The sequence below is a fragment of the Strigops habroptila genome, chromosome 6 (genome assembly GCF_004027225.2).
Source record: "Strigops habroptila isolate Jane chromosome 6, bStrHab1.2.pri, whole genome shotgun sequence".
In the NCBI taxonomy this organism is placed as follows: Eukaryota; Metazoa; Chordata; class Aves; order Psittaciformes; family Psittacidae; genus Strigops; species Strigops habroptila.
Window position 1 is genome coordinate 73,915,244 of NC_044282.2, and position 25,819 is coordinate 73,941,062.

Consider the following 25,819-nt stretch of genomic DNA (forward strand, 5'->3'; position numbering starts at 1 on the left):
AAACAGTAATTTGCTCATTATGTAGCTTTGCCCTTCTAGTGAAGCCATCTCGGAGCATATCACCTGCAACATCTATTTTATTTCTCCCCAAATGCAATTAATGGGATTTATGGAGACAAGCTTTAATCATTCATCATTATTTTAACTTTTCTCCCCCTTTTAAAGCTATTAGCGAAACAAGATGAACATTTTAACAAAAATTTCTAGCTATAATTAATCAGTGGAGGCAAAATCTTTTGTTTAACAGGTACATATAATTTGTTTGCTGTGATTGAATGAGGAAGCTTTGGAATAGTCTTAGCTACAGGTTACCTCATCTGGACATGAGGTGCTCTACCTGTCTGTGGGGAGCAGACTATCCCAAAGGAGAATGTTTTACTTTGGAATCACTCATTTAGATGCCACTGAATGCAAAGATAGAGATAACCATCTTGGTCACAGGCCTTTTTGCTTTTGATTTTACTTTGGTTTCTCCTTTTAACTGTTTGGTACCAGTACCCTGATGAGGAATGCTGAGAAACTGTTTTGGGAGCTGTACCAAGAGAAATACGCTGCCTCTGGGGCAAAGCAGAGAACAGTCTTTGCTCAGGAGAGTGCCAGATTGCATCTGCAACACCCTCTCAGTGCACCACGCACCAGACCATAATCTAACCTACGTCCTGTTTCTGTCAGTGACCTTCAAATAAAGCCTGGTGTGTGCAGATGTTCACTTGCACGGAGACCCACAGAGCACGTGTGAGCACTTCAGCAAAAGGGAGGCTGTACCATGCTACGTATTAATCCTGTCAACTAGGAAACGAATAGTATATATTATTCTCTTACTATATGGTGCGTAAGTTCAGTAGCAGCTCTTAATTCATGCATCATTTTGAAAGGCTCAATAGCTATGATATGTGATGTGCTTTTTTCTTTTCCTCCCAAGTGTTTTCAGCATTAAAAGGCATCTAACATATGCTCTCCTCCCAGCCCTAGAGACCAGTGGCCGTTTAAGGCTGCCAGCAGTCCTGCCAGCGAGGCACAGTGCCCTGATGCAGCAGGGTGACATTGTGTGCACCAACAAACTAACATCTCTGCAGGGACCTGATGGACAGTGGTGCAGGGAGGCAGCTAAGCAAGGGCGGAGGGAATCGTGGTTCAGAGAGGCAGAAACTGAACTACAAATCCTGTGATGTAGAGGTCCTCACGCTATTTGTGATCTCTTGTTCCCTGCTAGATGTCCTTGTAGATGGGACCACCCAGAGCAGAAGGCCTTCAAGAAGCAGTTTTTGCAGTTAGGCATATTCAAAGCTTGATGTAAAAGAAAGCTAAACCTAAGAGAGCAATCATTAGGAGCCATTACACAACGGTAAGAAGCAGCCTTCAACCTCAGCCAGTTCCTACTCCCATCCTCCTGCAAGCTTGGCTGCACATACTCACAAGTTCATCATTGCTCCCCTTTTCTGCTGTGCGCCACAACCATGCAGCCTTAACATCAGTGACCCCATTCCTGCTGCTCAAGTGTGGAAGGCAGTTAACCTTGCTTCTGGCATTCAGTATCACAGCTTCTTGCCACTTTGGTTTTATTTGTCCATGACTATAAATGCTAATATTCAGCTAAGCTGCTCTGAGACACCACTTGCATGCAGCAGGAGGAAAGCACAGGAGGAAAATAAACCCTGCAGTTAGTGTTTGGTAGGCTATTGGCAGCGCAAAGTGAGCACAAAGTGCCCAAGTGACACATTCAAGCCCCAAAATACCTGGTGCAAAATCTTTAGCGAGAAGCCAAAGGGATGCTGCAAAATGGCCATAACAAAAGGCTTAAAAAATAAATACCAAGAGGAAGCGTGAAAGTCACAACAGAAAGAATGCACTGCTTTAACATCAGTGTAAGTGAGAACACACAAGAATGCTTGTAAAGAAGGCTTTAAAATGAGTTTCATAATCTGCTCTGATTGAAGGAAAGGCCTTATTCAGGACCTCACTCATCTTGCGCTTAATTGTAAGCACATGTTGGGGTTCCAGCCTGGAGCAAGGGGTTAATTCGGCAATTATTTCACAGGATCACAACTTCACTTTTGTTTCCCTAGGAAATGCAGTGTTATTGCAAAGCCCATCCAGACATGCTATTTCATAATTAATACTAAATAAAAAGTGAATTCTCCCCTTTGTCTAAATAGTTTGCTTTGGCTCAGCTAGGAGCAGCAATTAGCAAGACAGCCTCCCTGAACGTATTTGATCTGCTACAGGGTTTCCTGCTGCGTATCAGAAGAACAAACCTGATTTCACACAATCCGTGGGGTTTATGTTGGCTGGATGTGCTATAATCAAGATGATCTTCCCCCCACCTCCCAAGGGCTTTGTTTATGTGCTTGTGGGTTTTTTGTGGAGACACACGCACCTCATTTAGCAGTTCTGTTGATTTACACTTCTGCTCTTTACTGCTTCCCTTTGTAGCATTGGCTGGCTGTAGTTTGGTGCAGAAATTGGGCCCCGTTATCATTTGTGCTATAGGTTTTAGTAGCAGGAGTAGAGGAACAGTTCCCATGGAAACGTTGCCATGTTTCATGGTGTGCTTTTCCTGGGATTTTCGGGGTTGTGCAGGGTGGGCTCTGGGGTGTTCGGGGCCTTTCTAAATGGGCACCTGCAGCAGTCTGTGAGCACTTCCCTGCAGCGGCGGGAGGAGGAGAATGTATTTTTAGGCTGTGTATTTCCTCTCTGATGAGCTCTAATGCCTGTGAAAACAGAGGAGCTTGACGGCCCCGTGCCACAGCCTGATGTTCAGGCCAATTCCCACCGCTCTGACAACAAAATGGATCCTATGTTGAAAGGCCACCTCAAACCCCCCCCAGAGTGTTTTCCTTTCGCTCTCTGACCTTTGTGCTCAAGCCATCAGCGATGCTACAGCTTAACAGGGCTCAGCACGCTTGCCTCAGCCAAGATGTCCTTGAGTCACCAGGGACTTCCAAAGCTTCCTGGAAAAACCATGACATCAATCCCCTCCTGCTCCACAGCTGAGGTGTTCAGGCCCAGGGAACGCTACTGCTCATGGCCAACCCTGTCCCCTGGCATTTTATAAAGAGCAACGCTGAAAAAAACAACCAAGAAACAACAAATCACATGTGAAAGCATTAAAACACCTTCTTTGTCACACAGCCTTTCTCTCAGGCCTCTCTGATTCCACACACACAGGTGGGTTGCATAGAAAAGGAGCTGTACCATTAGTCACCTAAACACTGCAAGAAGATGCACCTGCAGCCTGGATCCTGGCAAGAAAGGACCCCATTCCCCTTCCCTTTGTCCTCTTCATTTCCAGAGCCTGGGGATGGGTTCCCAGTGTTATTTTTTCCTTTACTTTTTCATCTGAAGACTTATAAATAAATTATTTTAAAATTTACTTCAACCTATTCACAGTAGTTGGGAAAAACCCACCCAAGAAACTTCAAACTTCAGGGCCATGGCCACTGCATTGAAGAGAGAATTCTAACGGATTTTTATGCAAGTGGAAAGTAATTATCATGGTCTAAAAAACACATTAAATAATTCATTATTATTATTTTGGCACTTCTTTGTGAACCAGGTGTTCAGGAAGCTGTTTCAGATGGAAGCAGCAATGAAATCCCTGAGGTCCTTCCCCACCAGCTGGTAGCATGAGAAGAACCACTAATGCCTGAGCTGGAGCCACCCAGAGCCTGGCTCCGGTATGGCCAGCAAAGACATGCTATCAATATCAAAAGATATTGTTTTATTTAATACGATGTAGTTTTATTGTATTTTCAGCTATAGTTTATTTAATTTTCATCGTTCCCCATGAATATTTCTCAGTTTTCTAATTACTCTCATGGAAGTGTCTGAGCTTTCCCAGTTTAGAAAGATTCACGTCAGGTTTGTGTCTCTGGTCCGTGTTATCTCTTAAGCTTTTGAAACACGATAATATTATTTTTTAATTTACTTATTTATTTATAAAACTATTCAAAATTACTTATTATTTATTTATAAGACTATTTAAAACTTTATTTTCATTCACACTACCCATTTTGGGTTGCCTGACCTTCCACCAAAGTCAGCAGGAGTGCTCAGGAGCATCCCATGTAGTCTTAGTAAGCCTTCCCCTCCTCTCTGATCTTTTCGAAAAGCCAAAAGTATTTGGCTTTTCATAACAACTGAAGTTTCTTTTCCACATATTGAAAATCTCAGCCACACCATGCTATTTCTGGGATAAATGAAAACCATGAAGAGTCTGGAGTCAGCAAGGAGGAGGGGAGAGAGGTTCTTTTTAAACAAAGAAAAACGAGAAAGAGGAAAGAGAAAAGAGAGGAAAAAGTCATTACTAGGAGGAAGGTTACTTGTCCTTTCTTCCTTTTGCAGTTTCTCCTTCCCCCTCACTCCCAATAATCAGATGTGATTTGCCAGCTCTGGCAAACGCTGTCCCATTATTCACCCCTGGGCATTAACTGCATGTGCTGGAATGTACCATAACCATGAGGCAGCCCAGCCAATGCCTGTTTGCTTGTTGATTAAATCTTGCAGAAACTCTATTTATTCACCCCAGGCAGAGCTGCTGTCGGGTCAGCTGTTCTTACCTTCAGGTTTGGATGACCAGAGTCGCTGAGCTAGTTGCTGGCTGGGGGACGTGCATGGCTGGGGTCCCTGTGTACATGGTTCACCCAAGCCTGGAAAACACAAGTGTGGAGATATAAGGAGGTCTTGGCATTATATACCCGGCAGCTGCATTTGCAAGTCTGTTCTGCAGCAATTCAAAATCAAGGACAGTCTCATCAAGATTTTTCTTGAAAGTGGGGAAAAAAAGAGGCTGAGCCACTTTCTTCAGTATCAAACTGGTGAGATCAGCATAAAGAATTCACCCCAGAGACTTATTTCCAAACCATATAAAGAATTAAATGAAGCAGTGCCCTGGCAGGAGTGGGATTCAGTGGGGATGTACCCGGCAGTGACACAGAAAGCCTGAGGGACATTTGGTGTTTCAGAGGTTCAGGCAGCACAAAGGAGCATGGGGCCGGGTGCCGCAGGGGCTGTTTGGGGTGGCTGTGCTCAGAGCGTTCCAAAGGGCTTTGTGCCGTGTCCATAAACATGTCCATCAACTGCAACCCTTGGGGAACGGGCTCCATTGGAACCATTCACTTGCTGGAAAACAAACTGCCATTCTTTACCTCCTAATCCTTCAGCAGAGCAGCTTTTCTCCACTCCAGAATGTGAAATCCACCACTACATCTGCTGTGCAAGAGCTATTTAAAATTCACTCACATCGTGAACTTTAGAGCTCATTGATGCTCAGTTCAGAAGCTGGGAATGGCCCTGTAACAACATGTGCAGATTTTCAACTGAAGCAGAATTATGCTAAAAACAACTGAACAAGAAGTTCATGAGGCTTGGCAAGATTCTGTTTTACTGAAGAACACCTAACCATGTGGGAAGAGAGCAAGACAGATGAAGGTGAAGGTCCATAACTACTACAGCAGTTTTTATTCATTAGCACAGAGACATATCACCAGGCTACAGGACCCTCAAGAGCACTGTCCCTCTTTGTCCCCACACCACCCACTTTCTCCTCTTAGTAAGCCACATTTTCAGGACCCCCACAAGATTTAATCATTGAGTAACTGACTGCTTTGTGTTGGAAGGGACATTAAAGCTCATCTAGTTCCAACCCCCTGCCACGGGCAGGGACACCTTCCACGAGAGCAGGTTGCTCCAAGCCCCTGTGTCCAACCTGGCCTTGAACACTGACAGGGATGGGGCAGCCACAGCTTCTCTGGGCAACAAAGAACAATATATTAGCTTCACGATATTGATTGTAATAAGTTTGGGTTTTTCACAGAAAATTCAGTTTTCTGCTCGCCAGCACAAGCAGCGATAGGCAGCCCTTTCACAGCACCTTCCCCTCACCTCTGCAGCCCATGGAGGGGGGATGAGGGAGCTGGTCCAGGGGCATCCAGAGATGTGTTGGGCACAGGAGGCCCCTGACACACAGCAGGACACAACCAGCCTCCCCAGTACCCCCCAACATGCCTGTGTCTCTTACCTGAGCGAAACGGCTGCGGGAGCTCCACGTCGCCTCACCCTTGCCCCAGAGCCTCTCTGTGCAAGAAGCAGGGAGGAAAACCAGGAAAACCCAGCACATGTGCCTGGGGCTGCAGCAGAGCTGGGGACTTAACACCTTCCCTGGGGCATGGAGCTGGTGGCTACCTGGAGCTGCTGCATAGAATCATAGAATCATAGAATCAATGAGGTTGGAAAAGACCTTTAAGATCATCAAGTCCAACCATTACCCCAGGACTGCCAAGGCCACCACTAACCCATGTCCCTGGCTCCCCACTCTCCATACATCATACATACAGCACCTACCTCCTTTAGCATAAAAGACAGAAGCAAGTCCACAGATCTGGGATGTTTTTAAAGATACCTGGAGAGAAAGTGAACAAAACCCCACAACGTGCAGCTCATTTCTCAACCAAGCAGGAAACCTTTCAAACGGCTCCTTCCAAGCAAACCTCATGTAAGGCCAAGCACCTCGTGGCTTCAGTCATTAAAGGAGAGCAAACAGTGTGAGATGGTATAATTTATTACCATTGCTAACTGAACACAGATACTTGATACCCAATCGTATGCAGAACTGTAAAAAAATAGTTTTAATACAGTATCAAAATTTACACAAGTGTCGTGTCAAAAGACCAGTGTCCCTCAGGTTAGCCCCTGCACATCCATCCTGCAGGTACAAGTACGGGTTTTACATCGTTTCATACATACATATAGATAGATATAGGAATACAACAATTGTAGTTTAACTATGCAAACAATATGTATGGGAGAAAACAACATGTAAAGATAACAGACAGCTGTTTGGGCTGGGTTATATATATATATCTATAAGAACTGATACAAGAGTGCAATGTTTCAAAATGGAAGGCCGGATTCTGCATTTCCAACTCAAGGAGAAGGAGTGAAGAGGAGTTTTGCCCGAGAAAGCAATGCTGGATCAGAGGCCTTACATCGAATGGTACCAAGTAAAACTAACAACAGAAACCAGTAGAATTACTGCTGCAAATTAACACACTGTTTTTCTGAAGACAATTAGCAGATTTACACCATAGTCCTAGATAACAAAAGATTGTACAGCAACCCAGCTACATTCCACTGCAGGTAGCCCACGAATACAGCATGTTGCAAGCTCAGAGAAAACACAGGTTCTGCCTTTGGCTCAAATCTTAGTAACCAAGAACAAACCAGAAACCCAGGAATTGTTGCATTCCTATTTTTCATGTTTAACTTTTATTAGTCTTTTTGATGCTCAGCTATAGTAAAAAGTTCAGCAACAGCATTCAGTCACAAGCCTGTTGCACATTCATACATGAAACTATCGTTGCTTTTAGATATACACAAAATACCTATTCGTTGCAATTCATTACACACAACTAGTATCATACACATAGATAAAAATAAACTAAGCACATCTAGGGCGCCGTCTGGTCAAATCTCAGGCAATCTGAACAAGAGCTTTCTGCCTCATAGTAATGAAAGACATGCTCTGAGTATAATAAAACCTTTTTCTTTGAAACAACGCTACAGTTGGCAAGAAAAGCTTTTGTTTTATATATAATGCAGTGCAATCTTTTAGATCCTTATAGACTCTTGTTAAATAAACCAGCGTGTCTCTAAATTAAACAGTAGAAATTAGCATCCTGACAATTGGAAAATACTCTCCAGAAAAACACTCTGATTTGAGACCTGTAATAGCAATCCCTAAGTATTCTGTTCATTAAAGGGCTGCGAACATCCTACACGTCTTCAGAAGATGTGCATCAAAGTGAATCGAAAAGAAAGCTATCGTTACTTTCATTTAGAAAGAAATTGTGTTTCACTACAAGGACTGTAGTTATGCTACACTACTGGCTGTTTAGGAGACTTGATGGTCTTTTAGCACCTCCAAAGGCAGGTATTCTACCAAAGCAAAAGAACAAAAAAATCACCTGGAAGTTGCCTAAGCACCATTAACTGATACTTTACAGACTGCAGGGTGCGTTACTAAGAGGTGACTTTCTCATAACTGCGGAGACCAAAGGCACAGTTTATCAATGTCTCTCCAGTCTGGTGAAAAACCTCCATTAAATCCAGTGGCAAATTCATTCAGATTTCACTAAAGATTCACTGTAACTAAGCAAAAGAAAACTTATATCATGTAACTCCTGCAGAATCCCGATTATCTTTGAGTTAGGGTGGGAATACCTCAGTGCTCCTACATGTGGTGTGTTGGCAGACGAGGCAGCAGCAGCGTTGCAGTAGCCAGTATACCCAGACAGCAGCACTCAGGGGACACGGACACCACCACGGCTCCTCTGGGAGACCTCTGGGAGAATCCCAACCAGTTTCTAACCGAGTCTCTTGCAGTGCATACAGACACCCTGTCATCAGCTGGAAGTTGCTGTGGACACAGCCAGTTCTTTCGCTCTCATGGCAGTTCAAACTCCTTCTCTTCACCGAGAGGACTTGCTCAGGGCCTTTTACATAGGTCCTTTATACTGATTTCCTGACAAATGTTGTCTAATTCCAGGGCACGACCCTGCAGCATCTCCAAGTTTCCTCCACACAACCTAAAGGGAGGGATGGAAGAGATGTGGTTATCACCAGTTCAGATGTACCATTGTTCATACAGACATGCATCTGGAAACGCCACGCGTTCGTTGCGCAGACCATGCAGCACAGGTAAGGACACAGGGGAGGGCCACACAACAGGAGAAGAGGGTATTTCTCAAGGGGTACAACATTCCTTCTGAACACAGAAAGCACATGCTTCTAGGAAAAAATGGTTAAAAACAGAGACAGATGAACTGGCACGTGCATCACCAGGGTGTTTTATGCTTCAGGTACAAGACTGAGGGCATTTACAGGCCTCAACTGAAACTGTTCAACACATCTCTTGCAGAATGCAGTTCAGAAGCACGAAGCTCAGTCCAAAGGAGCCTAAACACTTCCAGTTTCAAAAGCACAGAGCAGTTCTCCTCTTTTCCAAAGAATTTACTTGTTCTCTTACAATCAAGCAAGGCATTAAAAGTGTTGATTTCATTTGTTCTTCCTTGAGATCAGCGGAAGTGTGCATGTAGTCACTGTTCTACACATGCTTGTGTGTTTTGCTGAACCAGAGCAAAATCTGCAATTCAGTAGAAGTGAGTGATTTATTTCTTTGTGTGGACAATACATTATAAAGGTTTCCTTCCTCAGGCTCACATCTACTCCCATTCATGACGGTATAACACCCATGTTACAATTATGGAGTTAGAAATGCAGAGAAGTTATACCCCCCCAAATTAGGAAAGTATATAAAGGTGGACTGATTATAAGCAGGAGAACCAGCAGCTTGTGTTGTGTCACTGAGCATCTCTTCCAGGGACCACCAAAACCAAGAGTGGCGATTACCACCAACACTGTGTGTTGCAGCTTAAGATTATTTTTGTTTAATAAGTATCAACTAGCAACCAGCTAAAGCAGAACTGCTGCTAAACCCTCATTAATCTCTGGACCAACAGCCGTATGATTGTCAGGAAAGGCAAAAACTGTTTGTCATTATCTATTATTTGTATTTTAACAGTGCCTAAAGCCCAGGAGCAAAAAGATTGCATTAGCTGGAACTGAATAAACACAAAGCAGCTGGATCCTGGGAAGTTGACATCCTGAAAAGACAGTTCCTACAGCTGATGAGCAAAGGCAGAACAACCCCAAGGTCCTACTGTTATTCTGTGCAGGAGAGGGAAAATAACCCAGTTCCTCTGAGCCTTTGCTGAAGAAAACCTGAGTGTAAGCATGAAAACCAGAAATACTCCAAGGCTGAAAGCAATGACTACAGTCTCACTACACAGGACCAAATGAATTAAAGTCCTTTAAAGGAACTGTCTTTAATTCTAATGGGTGGGCACAACCCAAACCCTGCAAACTTTCCATATGACCAGCATCTTACAGCCTAAAATCAGAAGTTACCATCACAAAAATGTCTTTTAGCCATGTTTGATGTGTTGTGAAACATTTTGCTATGATGAAAGCACAAAAAATGGCTTTTCAGTGAAGCCTCCTGCATCAGCTGTCTATGGAAGTGCCATTGGAAATGGCTGAGGGCTGGATCTGATGAGGTTCCAACCTTTGGTTGCTGATTTTCCTAACTTAGTATTATCAAAAGGAAAGGTCTCTTGGATAGCTTTGTGAGGAGGCACACTATACCTACACATTGATTTCAACAACTTTCCTGGTCAATAAACATTAGACAATATTTACCAAGCAGCTAATGCTGACACAATAATAAACTAAAAGGTGACACTTCCCAAAGTCCTTTATCTCCAGCTGAACAAATGACCCTGATTGCAAGGAGAGGACAAACACACACCAGACAGCCCTGGAAAGCCAACAGCCTCAGCAGAATTGCTCAGGTGGGTCAGAAGCAATACTCATGCCTTTTTGATGGGTGGGAAATGAAGAAATCTGTATCAGCAACCACTTCTGCTTGCACACACAGTGCAACAGATACCTGAGTCTTGAAGGCATCACAGGAATTTTATTAACACAGGATGATATAGGCTAAATTTCTATAGATTTATCACCAAACTCTCCTTTTGTGCTGGTATGTGTGCAGTTCTTGGCACAGTCATGGTAGCTGTACATGATATCAGTTCACTAGTTCAACACCGACCTGTCACAAGCAGCACTAAGGGAATTACTTTGCATTTACAAGCACTGAAAAGAAAATATAATGTTTAAGCATTCCTGAATGTGTTTTAAATAGTTATGACAAATAGCCCAGTGCCACAAGCTTCACTCAGATTTCCAGCAGAATCCTTGGCTGAATAAAGGACAGTTGTAAGGTTCATGATACAGTCATGGCAATTCATTTCTAGCTCACTTCTAACACACCAGAGTAAAAGGATGGGGAAATCTTCTCCCTGGAAGCCAGGAGAAACCTGAACTCCAGCTGCAGGTGAGAGCAGCTACATCGCCTGACAGCTGGGGTAGCACTTGAGGCCAGTGGCACTTCATGTGCAGCATGAAGTATTCCTGGAGAACTCTGGGCTCCCTCTTTCGCAGCTACCCCGCCAATCCCATAGGGTATAAACCATCTTACTTTTGGTTCCCAGCCCAGGTGAGCCTGCTGCAGCCTTGTGAACAAAACTTACCAGTAATCTGAGGAAAGTCATGAAGAGCACCCCTCCAGACTTGGTCCAAACATTCCTGGGCTTTGAAATGCTCCATGCTCACTAATACATACGATGGTTTGGGTTGGAAAGGACTTCAAAGCTCATCCAGTTCCAACCCCTCTGCCATAGGCAGGGACACCTTCCACTAGCGCAGGTTGCTCCAAGCCCCTGTGTCCAACCTGGCCTTGAACACTGCCAGGGATGGGGCAGCCACAGCTTCTCTGGGAAAAGTCTGTGCCAGCGCCTCAGCACCCTCACAGGGAAGAGCTTCTGCCTCAGAGCTCATCTCAGTCTCCCCTCTGGCAGGTTAAAGCCATTCCCCTTGGCCTGTCCCTACAGGCCCTTGCCCAAAGCCCCTCTCCAGGTTTGCTGGAGCCCCTTTAGGCACTGGAGCTGCTCTAAGGTGTCCGCTTCAGGAGCCTTCTCTTCTCCAGGCTGCCCCAGCCCAGCTCTCTCAGCCTGGCTCCAGAGCAGAGCTGCTCCAGCCCTCGCAGCAGCTCCGGGGCCTCCTCTGGACTTGCTCCATGACATGATAAACTACCTCTAAACCTGCTACTACATATTGCTGCGTTCTCCTAAGACAAGTATATAAATAAAAAGCAAAAACATTCCCAAATACATTGATGCGATAGTACCAATACCACATGCTCATCCCTGAGGGGAGGAATCCCACATCCATTATCTTAATGACATATCAACGTGATCATATAACACTGTAAAGTTCCTACAACATGAATTACGAATCAAAACCATGAACCAAAATTATACACAGATTATTAAAGAGCCCAAAATGAAATTTGTCATCTTTCCACTGTTTTTACAGGCAAAATGATGCCGTGGCGAATGTTTCATGTAAAACACCCACAGTGCATAAAGCTGCAGCAAAACAGTGAGCTACAAACAGGAAGGAACTGCAATAAGAATGCAAAAGAAAGAAACATTACAATTAGTTTATCACAAATCCACTTTTAACATGGACTAGATGAACCTAAGAAAAAGTAAAACCAGAAAGGAAATAACCAACTCTTTTAAAAGTATAATAATATATCAATAGCCAAATCATACATAGATTATAAAAGTCAAAAGGAAAGGGAGCATTTCAGTGCCAGCAGCAGAGCTTTGAATCCCTGGGGAACAAAGAGACAAGGCAGAATCCAGGTATATATTTGGGATTTACAAAACTGAATTGATCATGTCAAGGTTAGCATTTTAGAAGTGGCATCGCTTACATCGCGAGGACTTTTATGGATTACTATTAAATATGTATTAGTTAGAAACTGCTTTTGTATCCATAATTTTCAAAGGAATAGAGCAGGCAGGAAAGTTCACAGGTGCCATTGCTCAGATGGGGAAACTGAGGCTGCCAGACTTCAGCATGCTTGCCAGATTTATCCTTCCAAAGGATGAATTCAGGCCAGCTGAGTCATACAGTCCTTCATCCCACGTACATTGTCACACACAGACTTTAGTGATCAATACTAATCAACATGTTAAAATCAGTGTTCCAAATAAACCAGTAATTGTATTACAGAAACAGTCACTGACTTAATTTCCATATAACATCTTCAAGGGCTTCTTGTCAACATTTAAACAAAAATTACTTTGCATTTTCAGGTGTTTCCAGGCTCAATGTGGGATAAAAAATGAAACACCTTCAACTTAGACTGCACTTTGCTCCAGCCACAGCTTTTCTGTCTCACTAAGGTAGTGGTAAGAGTTTTAGGAGTCTTTAAAAACCTGCGGATTTATATTTTCCTGAGCTTTCAAGACAAGGGTATATTTAATAAAAGGAAATGTTATTTTACAAATCTGTTTTGCAGCCACAAATAGGAGCAATAGTATATTTAAGCTTTCATGGGACCTCCTGAGTATGGGCATATATATAAAACTGACCAATTGCACTTAGACGTAATTAGAGTGATTACAGTGCTCTGGATTGCACGGCAGGAGGGATCAGTAAATCTTCTTGCCTGATCTCCTGGGTGCCACAGAACACTCACTTTTCTGCAGCAACTCCTATACTTACCCTCAGACCTTTGGTTAAAGCATACCTCAATTCCATTTGTAGATGGCACAGTGGAGTTTCCAGTAGGTGACACTGAACTCAGGATAGGAAAACTCAGTGCAAGTTTCGCAAGTGAGGCTGTGCCCATGGTTATTCAGGAAGCCAGACTAGATAACCATCATCATTCCATAAGTATAATCCCTGGTCTGCAAAGCAAACCTGTGTGGGACACGCACACCTCCATGCACAAGCACACGGGTTGGTCATATACAACTTGCAAGAGGAAACAAACACATCGTGATATGTGAAATAATTACTTATATATCCCTAGGGATACCACCTGCACATAGGGAATAATCCCATAACCACTGGCAGGGTGGGGAAGATCGCCAAGGCCCCACATGAGGATGCACAAGGCAATTTTTCCTTTCAACCACCCTGAATGATGGATCAGGCCATGGAAAAGCTTGTATCAGAGCAGCTGTGTGGCAAGGCTCTTCCCTCTCTTTCACCACTGTCTCCATCAGAGGGACAGTCACAGGTAGTTACAATTATTTTTAAAGTCTCTTCATTGCTCAGGAAAAAACCACACTATTTTTAGCAACGACCTCCCTCTGTTTTCTTCTGGATCTGCTCCTTTAAAACACGTTCCTGCTCTTTAGATTTCTTGCTGTGCAGAAGGGGATCGCGCTAACAATGGGGTTTTATAACAACAACTATTTCTTTCTTGCAGGAATTCCAAATGGCCAAATGAGTAAGGAAAAGCAGGCTCCTGAGGCTGGCTTGTTCTTCTTCCTGCATCTGATTCTGCTGAGCGATGCAAGTGGGAGCTCTGCATTCCCCAGACAGGCAGGATCAAACCCATCTGCTCCACTCCGGGAAACAGCGGGGTCTCCTGCCTGGCTGGGAATGGGGAAGGTAGGGCAGTCTGTTTAGCTGACAGCTCGCTTTCCATTTTGAATATACCAGTATCATTTATATCTATTTTTGCCTGCTGCAATACCTCCTAGCAAACTCGAGGCTGAGCTTTCACATCATATCGAACTAAATTCTGTGTATTTCTTATCAATCCATTTCAGCAACCAACGTATCAGCCATTGTTCAAATATTTCACTTACACCAACCAGCTATTACAGGTTATCAAGAGCATGTTGTTAAAGATTCCACTCAGGGAAGTGTCTTTGCCAATGGGTATTTTAAGAGAACTACAAAAGGCTTTTCCTGATAATTATGCATGATCTCTTGACAAAATTACTTTATTTTGCCTAGAAAATAGCTTTATTTTCTAGGCAACAGCAGGTGAAGTATAAGGGAGATGCACACAGGACCTTGAGGACTGCTAATGCAGGCTCCTCACCAGCCAGGAATGCTGGTGGTTCATCCTATGTCCTCTCCTGTACAAGAACAAGACCAGTGCACTCATGGGCAGAGTGCTACTGACGGGGACATGGGCAGAGGTGGCTGTTACAGAGGGGACCTGCAGTTGCGTGCACATGGAGAGGAGCTCAAGCACTCTGCTGCTGCTGCTTCCCCCTTTGGAATGCCAGGAAACCAGGCGAGGTGGCTGCGGTGAAGCACTGCTGTGCCCAGGTTTTCTGTTACAGGAAGGGATCTGATTGCTGTAATCTGTGTACAGATCACTTCTATAAACCTATTTCCTCAAGCTTCACGGAGGAGAAGTCAATGTCACCCAGGGATGTGGCAGATAATCACTCTGTGCATAAACTCAGGCAAGTCAACAGCACTCCAGAGCTCTTGCTGTGCACTGAGCATCTCCACGAAGCCCCCAAACAGAGCAAATGTCTACAAAAGTCCCTTCCAGTTCTCCCCTGAAGGAGTGCAGACCTGCCCCCTCCAAGGAACCAGTATGTCCCTGCAGTATGTGTATAGGAGGGGAGTAACACCCTCTTAACCAAATGAGTATCACAGCAGTTTAGCTAATGGGTGAAGTCCAGGAGAAGATGTGTGCAAAGCACCAGGGAACAGTCACATTAGAGCCAGCACTAGGAGGCAGGAACAGAGAGTCCCTGCTCTCTGCTCAGCTCACCATCAGTTTTTGATCCTCTTTGGAGGAGCACAGACACAGCTGATGCCCCTGCTGTGATGGGACAGAGAATTCAGCCACTGGTTGACTCAGATCAGCTGATAAACCATTGCATCTTTAATGGCTTTCTAAGTTTCATTAACTGCATGGTTTCACTGTTGACATCAGTAAGAACTCACAGATTCCCCCCTCTTTTGCTTGTGGCAATTGCTGTTTATCAAGGCAACACAGGTCTGTGCAATCCAACCCTGACTTCAGAGTAAATCACATCTGCTCTCAAAGACGTTTCAACACTGACCTTGGGATCATGATGCACGGTCTTCAGCCCAAGTTAGTTCTATTATCAATACACCATGCGCATTGGCTTTATCTTTGCATTAAAGTACTTCTCTCTGCATGGGTTATAGGAATCCATTATATTCCACTGGAGAACAAACAGGCATCCTAGGTGAAGTAGAAAGACTTCCTCGTTTGGAAAACCACCAGTTTCAGGTTCAAAATAAAACTGTACACGTGTAAGTAGTTTGGAGAGCAGCTACAACCAGCATTGACCGCACTGGAAGGGCCAGATCCCTGCCCCAAGAAACACACAGTCCACAGATGCAATGAGTGACAAACAGAACAACAAGCTCACTCATGACAGTAACATCCCAGTGGTGTCCACAGGAATGTTGCCAAGACAAATACAACACGTGTTGGAGAACAGACAGGACGTTTGGCATGGACTGTACCGGAGGAGCGTTACCTTCAGAGCATTTACCACTGAGTCAGACTGCTGAGAGGCTGAGCCATGTCCACTGATGCTAGCTGGCTCGTTTGCAGAGCAGTAGCTCCCCTCCGCCCCTCCTGGCATCCTAATGGGATCCTTCGCAAGAAATTAAACACTATTTAATAAAGAAAAGGGTTGGCAACTAATTACAACAGATGTCAGTTAGTCACTGTTCTTTTTTAAAAGGCTGAGAAGCACTGAAGGCATGTTTCACTCCAAAGTCTCCCTCTTTCTGTGCCACAGCCACCAAGATCCACGTGAGGTATCTCAAGTGCTACTGTTGAGTGTCACCCAAACACTCTCAAAAGGCCCTCAAAAGGCTCAAAGGCAAAAATCAGGATATAGGAATAAAATTTCTTATCACAGATTAGTTTGGGTTGGAAGGGAGCTTAAAGCTCATCCAGTCCCAACCCCTCTGCCATGGGCAGGGACACCTTCCACTAGAGCAGGTTGCTCCAAGCCCCTGTGTCCAACCTGGCCTTGAACACTGCCAGGGATGGGGCAGCCACAGCTTCTCTGGGAAAAGTCTGTGCCAGCGCCTCAGCACCCTCACAGGGAAGAACTTCTTCCTTATATCCAACCTAAATCTCCCTTTCTTAAGTTTGAATCTCCCCTGTTTGAGATGTCAGTTTATACCCAACGGTGACAACCTCACAGGCTTCTTCCTCCCAGTGAACACCTGAAGGGTTCTTCAGGACGCTGGCAAACAAACACAAGCTACAGAAACTCTTAGAGCTCAGTCATCTCAAACTTTGCAGGATGTAAAGCATCTCCTGGAGCGACTGCAGTGCCGAAGTAACCTGAGCAAGCAGCCTGCTTCAGAGGAGTGCTAAAAATACCCCTGCTGCATGCATGGACAGCAATGTGATAGCTGCAGTGAGAGGGATGCTTCTGAGGTGCCTTCAGCTTGACCTGCTCTTCACTGTCATTCTTCACGCACAACTTTGTTTTATAACAAAGAGAAACATAAAGAAGAAAAACATTTCAAAGATTGAGAGATGAAAAGTTCCTTTCTTACAAAGCAAGAACCACTGTAGGAAACGTTAAGAAATAATGTAGCAGTAATTCCTGCTGGAGTGTGTGGGAAATGCATTTCTGAAGGAAAAATAATGACAGTGGGAAGAGCCTCTGATCAGAATCAGTGCCCTGATGTGCACTAACGTGTCCCGCTGAGCAAGCACGAAGCACGTTGCAGTCTTTGGGGGAAGTCTATAATCTAAACAATAGGAAAGACGAAGGTGGCTGTGGGAGAAAAAGGGCACAGAGATGGCATGAGCTGAGCTTCACAGATCCAGTCTGCCTGCAAATGCGTAACTGGGAAGAACCCCAGCCCAAAGCAGGTTTATCTGCTGTGCATGGCTTCCTCAGGACCCTGCCCATGGCAGGGCGGTGGAACTGGATGATCTTAAGGTCCATTCCAACCCAAACCATTCTATGATTCTATGATTCTGTGATATGCCCAGGCCTTTGCAACCAACACTGCCAACAGGGCACATCGCAGAGAGAACCCTTGCAACTACTGAACATGGAATCATGGAATCAACAAGGTTGGAAAATACCTTTAAGGTCATCAAGTCCAATCGTTCCCCAGCACTGCCAAGGCCACCACTAACCCATGGCACTGAGGCCTCGGCTACACGGGGTGTGAACACTTGCAGGGACGGTGACTCCAGCACTGCCCTGGGCAGCCTGTTGCAATGCCTGAGCACCCTCTGGGGAAGGAATTGTTCCTCATCTCCATCTAACCCTCCCCTGGTGCAGCTTGAGGCCGTTTCCTCTTGTCCCATCCCTTGTTCCTTGGGAGCAGAGACCAGCCCCCTCCTGGCTCCATCCTCCTGTCAGGCAGTTGGAGAGAGATGTTAGACTCGCTCCCAGCAAGTGTCTGCAGGACTGAACCTCACAGATTCAAGAAAAACCCTGAAAAAATGTAATAAAATGAGACTGCTGCATATGTTAAGCCCATGGAAAAGGTACCTTAAGTCTGCATTTAATACAGAAACTCATCTTCCCGTGACGCCCTCCTGCCAAGCCGTGGATGCAGTGTGAACCACAAGAGTGGGGACTAATGGGTCTCATAACCAGGCCGACAATAGCAGCACACACTTAGGGCAGCGTGCAGTGTATCATCCTTCACTTCTCCCCAGCAATGACTATTATCAATTTGCTGTGATGTATGGAGGGAGTTTTAAGACTTATTTTTCTTTGGGAAGGATTTATAGATCTGTTAGTGACTGCGCAGACTTAATGCTATACTTTGGGAAAGGAAATGAAAGGGGGAAGGAAAAGGGGTAATAAAGCAGATTGGAGCAATTCTGGGTTAGGATAAATTCCCTCAGTCAGCTTTGGGTTTTTTATAAGGCAGAGTATTCTGTTTCTTTACTGACTCCAGAGCCAGCAAAGGTTTTGGTCAGTTCTGAATGATAAAATACAAATATTGCTACGAAAAGGCTGGGAATATTAGTGCAGATTGTACATCTAAAGCCTCCTGAATATGAGAAAATGCAAAACTCTTGCGAATTGTGCTGCTCTCAGCGTTCAGGCCTCCTCCCCTCCAGGCGTCCTCACAGCCTCTTCTGTGCCATGTGCATCTCATGAGAATGAGAAACTTGTTGTGAACACAGTGCTTTAAGCAGGCAGTGTCTCAACACGTGTTGGTAGGACGCTGAAAATTTGTATTTCCCTGTGGACATCCTTCTCCCTCTGTCCTTGGTAAAAGACATCTGCTTTTTGTTAACAATAAGGCATGTTTTGCAGCCCTGAAGCCCCATTCTCCAGCTCAGAGACTTCTCATCTCAGGTGAAGCCACTCCCCAAAGGCAGGACAGCTTTGGGGTTGGGGATGGGACCAGTCTGAATGTGGGTCTCTTATTCTTCAAGTCCTGTGAGCCTGAAGGCAGCCCAGTGCTACTGACTGCGTTATGAATTTCTGAGGCAGCGAAGCAAAACAAGAGGAAAAGGCACTTTGCCAAAGCGGAGCTGTCTGAAAACAAGGTGCCTTAGGAGATCAGAAGTGTGCTTTTCAGACTATCACCACAGCTCCTGCTTGCCAGTGGGGAGCATGGCAATGTTTAACCTTCCACCAAAACCTGACCTGAATTTCCTCATACTGAGTCCCTTCTCTGCTGCTGCCCAACCCAGATTTCAGCTGGATTCTGAGTAGACCTTGAGGATGGAGGAGAAATCCTGTTCCCTTCCTCCTCTTCTCCAGCTCCAAACACAGCACTTGCATTCAGCCACTCAAAATAGGCATCCCATCTGTCCACATGTTTTGGATAGATCTTTTCACTTATTATCTAGTAACAAAACTGTGCAAGTGGAACCATATCAGACAGAAGGGATGAAGTCATGGCTGCATAGCACTGAAATCATAGAATCCCAGAGTGGTTTGGGTTGGAAGGGACCTTAAAGCTCATCCAGTTCCAACCCTCTGCCATGGGCAGGGACACCTTCCACTAGAGCAGGTTGCTCCAAGCCCCTGTGTCCAACCTGGCCTTGAACACTGCCAGGGATGGGGCAGCCACAGCTTCTCTGGGAAAAGTCTGTGCCAGCACCTCAGCACCCTCACAGGGAAGAGCTTCTGCCTCAGAGCTCATCTCACTCTCCCCTCAGAGAGCTATTAACTCCTATTAACTTCATGCCTTACTTATTAAATAAATTTATTACATAAATTTAATAAGGTATTTACATAATTTTCTGAAATAAACCATTGTCTGATCCTGCATTAACTTCTTAACACTTGCAGGACACGTCACCTCACGCTGCAAATCTGATCTGCAAACTGGTAAGACTGTCTCAAGTCCTATTTTCTTCCCAATAGCTATAAAAAGCTAAAGCAGAATTTCATGTTTGCTTTCATTTTCTGGCTGCCCAGCTAGCAAATCTGCATTAACTGTGTATATTAATCTGTATTAACTTTAACATATTGAGTAATTTTGAATAAATGGTGCTGCACAACATCAGCATCTGAGAAATAATGCACTTTTCTGCTCATCCTACACTGCCAGCCTTCCCCTCTGGCCCTGCCCAGCCCTTGTGCCCAGGCTATAGCATGGTTTGCATGTTGCCTCCTCTAACGTGTGCTCTGTGTAGGTTATACTGCTGCAGAAAGCACGTTGCCTGAGGCAGGTAGAACCCACATAATATCCCATGTACTTCCTCTCACAAAGAGAAGAGAGGGCAATCACTAAATGTGTAGCTCCATTTTCTGTTGGAAGTAAATGTACACAATATCTAATGCCAACACGTGACTCCAGTGAATAGAGTGCACAGGAAATCTGACTCAGCCCCATAATATCACGTAACAAAAAATGAGATGAATGGAAATTTAGTATCTCCCTCACACTGACTGCAAAATGTGAGGGATACTCAGGCCATCCTCCCATAGAGGCAGAGGCAAACCCTGCACTGTGCCCTGGTCATGGTCAGAATAAAGACCCCTGCGTAGAACAGGGTATTTGATGGAGAGAACTAATGAGCTTTTCTACTTGAGCCAGTAGAAAACAGCATTTTCCAGCCCTTACTGTTGACAAGGGCAGTCATGAATGAAAACCATGTAGTGCAGAGCACACTGTGCAGCTCCAGTGGGTGATGGTTCATCTGCCAGCCCCTCTGGAGGAAGCATTCCGCTTGCTGCCTGACTCCCAACCTCCCCACGGCAGCAGGGATAGCTGAGGAGGGAGAACCACAGTCCCTTGTGCCCCAAGGACACTTGCAGTCGCCTCCCCAAAGCTTCTGAGAGAACACGATTTTCCTGTCCACTGGGCACTGCTCTGTTCACTTACCGTCGGAGACCTACTTCAAACGCCCCAGACCTCATCCTCCAGCAGCCTTTTATCCCAGAGGCAAGTGGTTTACTGGGAAGCATATCCTTCCTGCTGGGTAACTGCCACACCAGTTCAATCACTACCTCATGTTCAAAGCTTGCTTCTGATTTCCCCAGCCCTCACTTTCCCCCTTAGCTCAAAGAAAAACACGGGCTGTGTTTGTCACCTTGTTTCAAGCAGGCAGGAGAAAGGAAATCAAAAAGCACTAAACTGCAGCGTGTTGCTCTGCTGGATTAATAACACACTGCACGAAACTGCAACAATTGTTTTAGGGAACATTCCTGTCGACTAAAATACCCACTTTTACAATGCTGCAGTTACTCACCATGTAACTCCTGTTCTCAAAGACCTCAGGAGGAACCTCTACTTGTGCATATTGCTGCCAAAATCCACATAGCATCATGGCTCATTTGAAGCACACTCAGATTCCTGAGTGGCCAAAACCATTGCTGGCTACACACCTTCATGGAATCACAGAATGGTTTGTGTTGGAAGGGACCTTAAAGCTCATCCAGTTCCAACCCCCTGTCACGGGCAGGGACACCTTCCACTAGAGCAGGTTGCTTCAGAAACAACCATGTTCAGCAGGCCCTTCATAAACCTCTTTTGCTGGTGAATGTGTAAAAGGAAAAGGTCCTGGGCTGTAGCACCTCCAAAACTTGGAGGCCACAGATATAGACCACCACTATTTAATATCTGGAAGATTCAGTTTCTACTAGACTCAACTCTACTAGGACTTCACGAGAAAATCATGAGTACAAAGTAACTCCAGACCTTGGGAATTACTCTGGGAACAAAAAACCCCAAACCAAATCTGTTCTTCTCTCTGAACTGCAACTCTTGCTGTAGCCAGGTTTTCCTTGAATTTGTATCTGGGTAACACCAAGCCCATAAGCTCTTCCCATTCAGTTAACCCAAGGTGAAAGCACTATGTTTGGTGCACCCAGAGACAAACACCCTGGTCAGAACCTCAGCTGTTGTAACCTGAAGTCACTACATTAATGACCTATTAATTCAAACTGAGGAGGAGAGCACATGAAAGAACCTGGTGGGTGGATGCAGTGGATTTACTTTCAGCAAATATTTGATGACATGAGTAGATAACATGGGTTTGTTCAATGGGCTTTAATTACATTTTGGTTGAAGGATTCCCTATTCTCCTACATGCTATGGAAGGGAGGAGACAAACAGTATTGGGCTGTGAATAACACAGATTGCACAAAAAAAATGCTAACCAAACAGTTCCCATCTTCTAATTAGATTTATAAGTAAACCCATGCCATGCACAGGGTAAATAGAACACGCAGAGCTCAGCAAAAAGGGTTTTGAAAGAATTGGAAAGGGGTTGAAATAAAACATGACAGTCTAAAGGAAGGGGGAAGAAAGAGGGAAATGGAAAGTGTTAGAAGTGCTTAAAAATAAACTAATGTGTGCTTAAGGGTCACGCCTGCCATTTCACACTGAAACATACTGGAAAAGACAAACAAGGGTGCAAACCCCCCAAAGAGTGTCTGAAGCAACAGTGGAAATGAAAGAGATACAACAAATAGAGATGGAAAAGGACCAAAAGACTGGTAAAGGAAAGACTGAGGAAACAGAGGCAGGAAAGCTCGTGTGGAAGGGAGCAGGAAGGCTCGGTTCAGCCTCATGGTGTTGGTGCTGCACGCTGTGGAAGCTCCAGCTCAGCTCTCTGCATCCAGCCCCAGTGTCCCATGCAATTTGCTCGCCTAGAAAGCAGCATCCTGGCAACACTTCCTTTCCCCTTCATTAAAAGGTAAAGCTAAATTACAAGGACAAAGATTTAGAAAGGGGAAATGTTTGACAATTCTCCATCTCTGCCTCTTGCTCCCTCCTCCGATGAAACAAGCACTGAGGCAATTTAAATTGGGTGGTTTGCCAAGTAGATCTTTTGCAAATGCATTCACTGTCATTACATGACAGATGTCCACATTTCCATAACATTCCAGCTGAGCTTATCAGCCCTGAAATACTACCCCTATGAAAACACAGGGAGATCTGCGCTTAATTGCCATGTGGATGCCAGATCCCGATCTCGCTTCCCCCAGCAAGAGGCACGGGCAGCGGTTACGCACCGCACCAAGGCTCGAGGACTCTCCTGCTTCCAGTTATCTGAAGTTACTTGCTGATATGACACATCTGCCACACCCAGGAAGCTCCAGCTGGGATCTGAATCCATTTGCTTGATTATTGCTGAGTGGTTTTCATTGCAATATGCACAGACACTATGTTCTGCTGTATTGGGTTTGTGTGGCAAGGTTTTGGTAGCGGGGGGCTACAGGGGTGGCTTCTGTAAGAAGCTGCTTGAAGCTTCCCCCATGTCCAATGGAGCCCAAGCAGCCAACTCCATGATAGACCTGCCAGTGGCCAAGGCTGAGCCCATCAGTGATGGTGGTAGCACCCCTGGGATAACAGGCTGTCCCCCCGCAGCCCATGGAGGTCCATGATGGAGCAGATGGAGAACCTCACACTGGAGCAGGGGGATGCCCAAAGGAGGCTGTGACCCTGTGGGAAGCCTGCACTGGAGCAGGCTCTGGGCAGGACCTGTGGAGAGAAGAACCTGCGCTGGAGCAGGTTTGCTGGCAGGACTTGTGACCCCACAGTGGAGCAGAGGAAGGGTGTGAGGAATGCTCGCCTGAGGAGGAAGGAGCAGCAGAGACATCGTGTGATGAACTGACCTCAACCCCCATTCCCTGTCCTCCTGTGCTGCTGGGGGGAAAGGTAGAGAAAATCAGGAGTGAAGTTGAGCCCAGGAAGAAGGGAGGGGTGAGAGGAAGGTGTTTTAAGATTTAGTTTTATTTCTCATTTTCCTATTCTGATTTGACTGGCAATAAATTAAACTCATTTCCCCAAGTGGAGCCTGTTTTGCCCCTGACAGTAATTGGTGAGTGATCTCTCCCTGTCTTCATCTTGACCCATGAGCCTCTCATTATATTTTCTCCCTCATCCAGTTGAGGAGGGGTGTGATAGAGCAGCTTTGGGGGGCACATGGCATCCAGCCAGTGTCAACCCACCACATCTGGTTAGAGCACTGGTCATGCTATCTTGTGGTTTGAGGTTTTCTTTAGTGTTAGCAGCAAAACTCAATGCACAGCAATGCTGTAGTTGCAGGTACATATTGAGGCAGCAGAACGCACTGCCACAGCCCATGTGCCACAGAGAGCTTTCCTACCCCAGCCCCATGGGGGAACTATGGCCTGAAATCCAAACCTTGCTCAGACCTTTTTGCCTCCACCACTGCTGTCACAGTCCTTCACCTCCACGAGGGTTTGAGAAGCACCAGTGCACACACAGCCCTCGTCTCGGGCGCAGCCGGCACTGTTTGGCATTCCCAACACAAGACCCAGCTGCACACCATAAATCTTGGAAAGCATCTGCTTTCTTGCACAAAAATCCTATTTGTGGCCAGAAACTGAAAGGGTCTGGATCCTGTTACATGCTCTTTGAGAGAAGGCAAAAAAGAGAACAACATAAAAAGAACAGCTAATTACAGCTCTCAGCAGCACAGCAAACCTACAACCCATCTATGGCTCCTCATAACTCTTAAACCCACTACTATGCTATAAACTGCCACCAGAACAACTGTGCACAGCACAGGAAGAGACATTAACAGCCTGAAGTGAATATGTGCATTTTTATACCTTTGCTATTACCTGATCAAACTAAAATATTGACTCAGCGGTGGTACTGCATTTCCCCTGACATAGGAGCCCTTCAGCAGAGCAGAGAGAACTAAAACTCAGATTCTGTTTGAGCAGTGATGGCAGCACTTAAACCCATTTTCTCTGGAAATGTTCTTGCTACTAAATATTAATAAAACCTTTACATTAGAGGGCTGTGGGGTTTTGAAAGAACATATGTGTGTGGAGGGAGACAAGCAAAGCAAAAGCAATTGGAAAAGAACCACACCTAAGTGATAGATGGAAGGGGTGATTTAGCTGAAGAGGGTGTCCATGAATGTGCCAGTGCATTTTCATGAGTGACACATAAGCAGAAAAGGGGGAAAAGAAAGGGTATTGAAAGGAAAAAGAAGGAAAGTGTGGCAGGAGGAGAGGAAAAAGCCTCAGAAAGCAAGGCAAGGACTCTTCAGTAAAGAGCTATCAGAGGCTTCATACAAGTGTGAGTTGCCACCTCTTGTACCAAGCGCAGTCCTGCAACTCCCAAAGCCTCCCACTGCTCCAGTACCATCAAAGAGGTGCTGTGCACAAAGCAAAAGGTGCTTTCTTAGTGAAGCACTGGTGAAATTTTAAGGCAAAACACTGTAAGAGCAGTGCCAAAAACCTTCATCCGTTGTGGAGCTCATTTGATCAGCTCAGCTGATTTGTCAAAAGCGCTTGGTCTGGCTTAACACCCAACAAACTCCCATTCCTGCCATTAAAGGAATCGAAGTAGTGCCAGGAGCTGATGCATTTCCATCCTGCATCCTTGTCTTTGTGACAGGGCCTGACCACTGCTCACAGCACGTTCAAGGTGTCACTCAGAAGAACAACAAACTCCCAAACAAACTCATGCCAATGTGATGCTGAGGTAAGTGAATGCAAAGTCAGAGCGAGCTTGATGCCTACATTTCCTTCCTCGCCCCAGAGCAGTGACTTTCTTCAGAAGGAAAGGTGAGATATGTCAGGAAACATGAACCTTCTCACTCATTATTTCTTAGCATAAAGTATCCAGAAGCATTAGGAGATTTTTCAGAACTCTCTTACAGATCCTTGTGCCAACAAACCCAAACATAAGCCAAACTCTGACCTGTGTATTTAAAACCAAAATGCAGTTTGCAGGTTTGCTTACCTAGTTCTTCCCCTTCAAACCCCCACAATCAGCATATTTTGTTCCAGTTACTTTTGCCACAGCTACAGGCTTAGGTGCTATAGTCACGAGCACTATTGTCTGGTTTTGGCACCCCATCTCAGGTATTTTCAATGAATTCAATGCTCACGATGTGGGTGTTCCAGTCTTTGGCAAGCTCTGGTAATGCATTTCATGGGTCCCC

At 45.2% G+C, this 25,819-nt stretch overlaps 1 protein-coding gene across 3 annotated transcripts in view; it reads right to left on the minus strand.

Annotated features, from left to right (window-relative positions):
* Positions 1-6,543: 6,543 nt before the first annotated feature.
* Positions 6,544-25,819, minus strand: part of CCDC85A (coiled-coil domain containing 85A) — an 84,225-nt gene continuing 64,949 nt past the window's right edge. For 2 of the 3 annotated variants that reach the window (XM_030490436.1, XM_030490434.1), the window contains one exon: positions 6,544-8,585. In XM_030490436.1, coding sequence (XP_030346296.1) covers positions 8,536-8,585 — 50 coding nt within the window. In that variant the 3' untranslated portion in view covers positions 6,544-8,535. Of the gene's footprint in view, positions 8,586-15,965; positions 16,086-25,819 lie in introns of all 3 variants that reach the window. The other variant, XM_030490433.1, reaches the window with a different exon arrangement.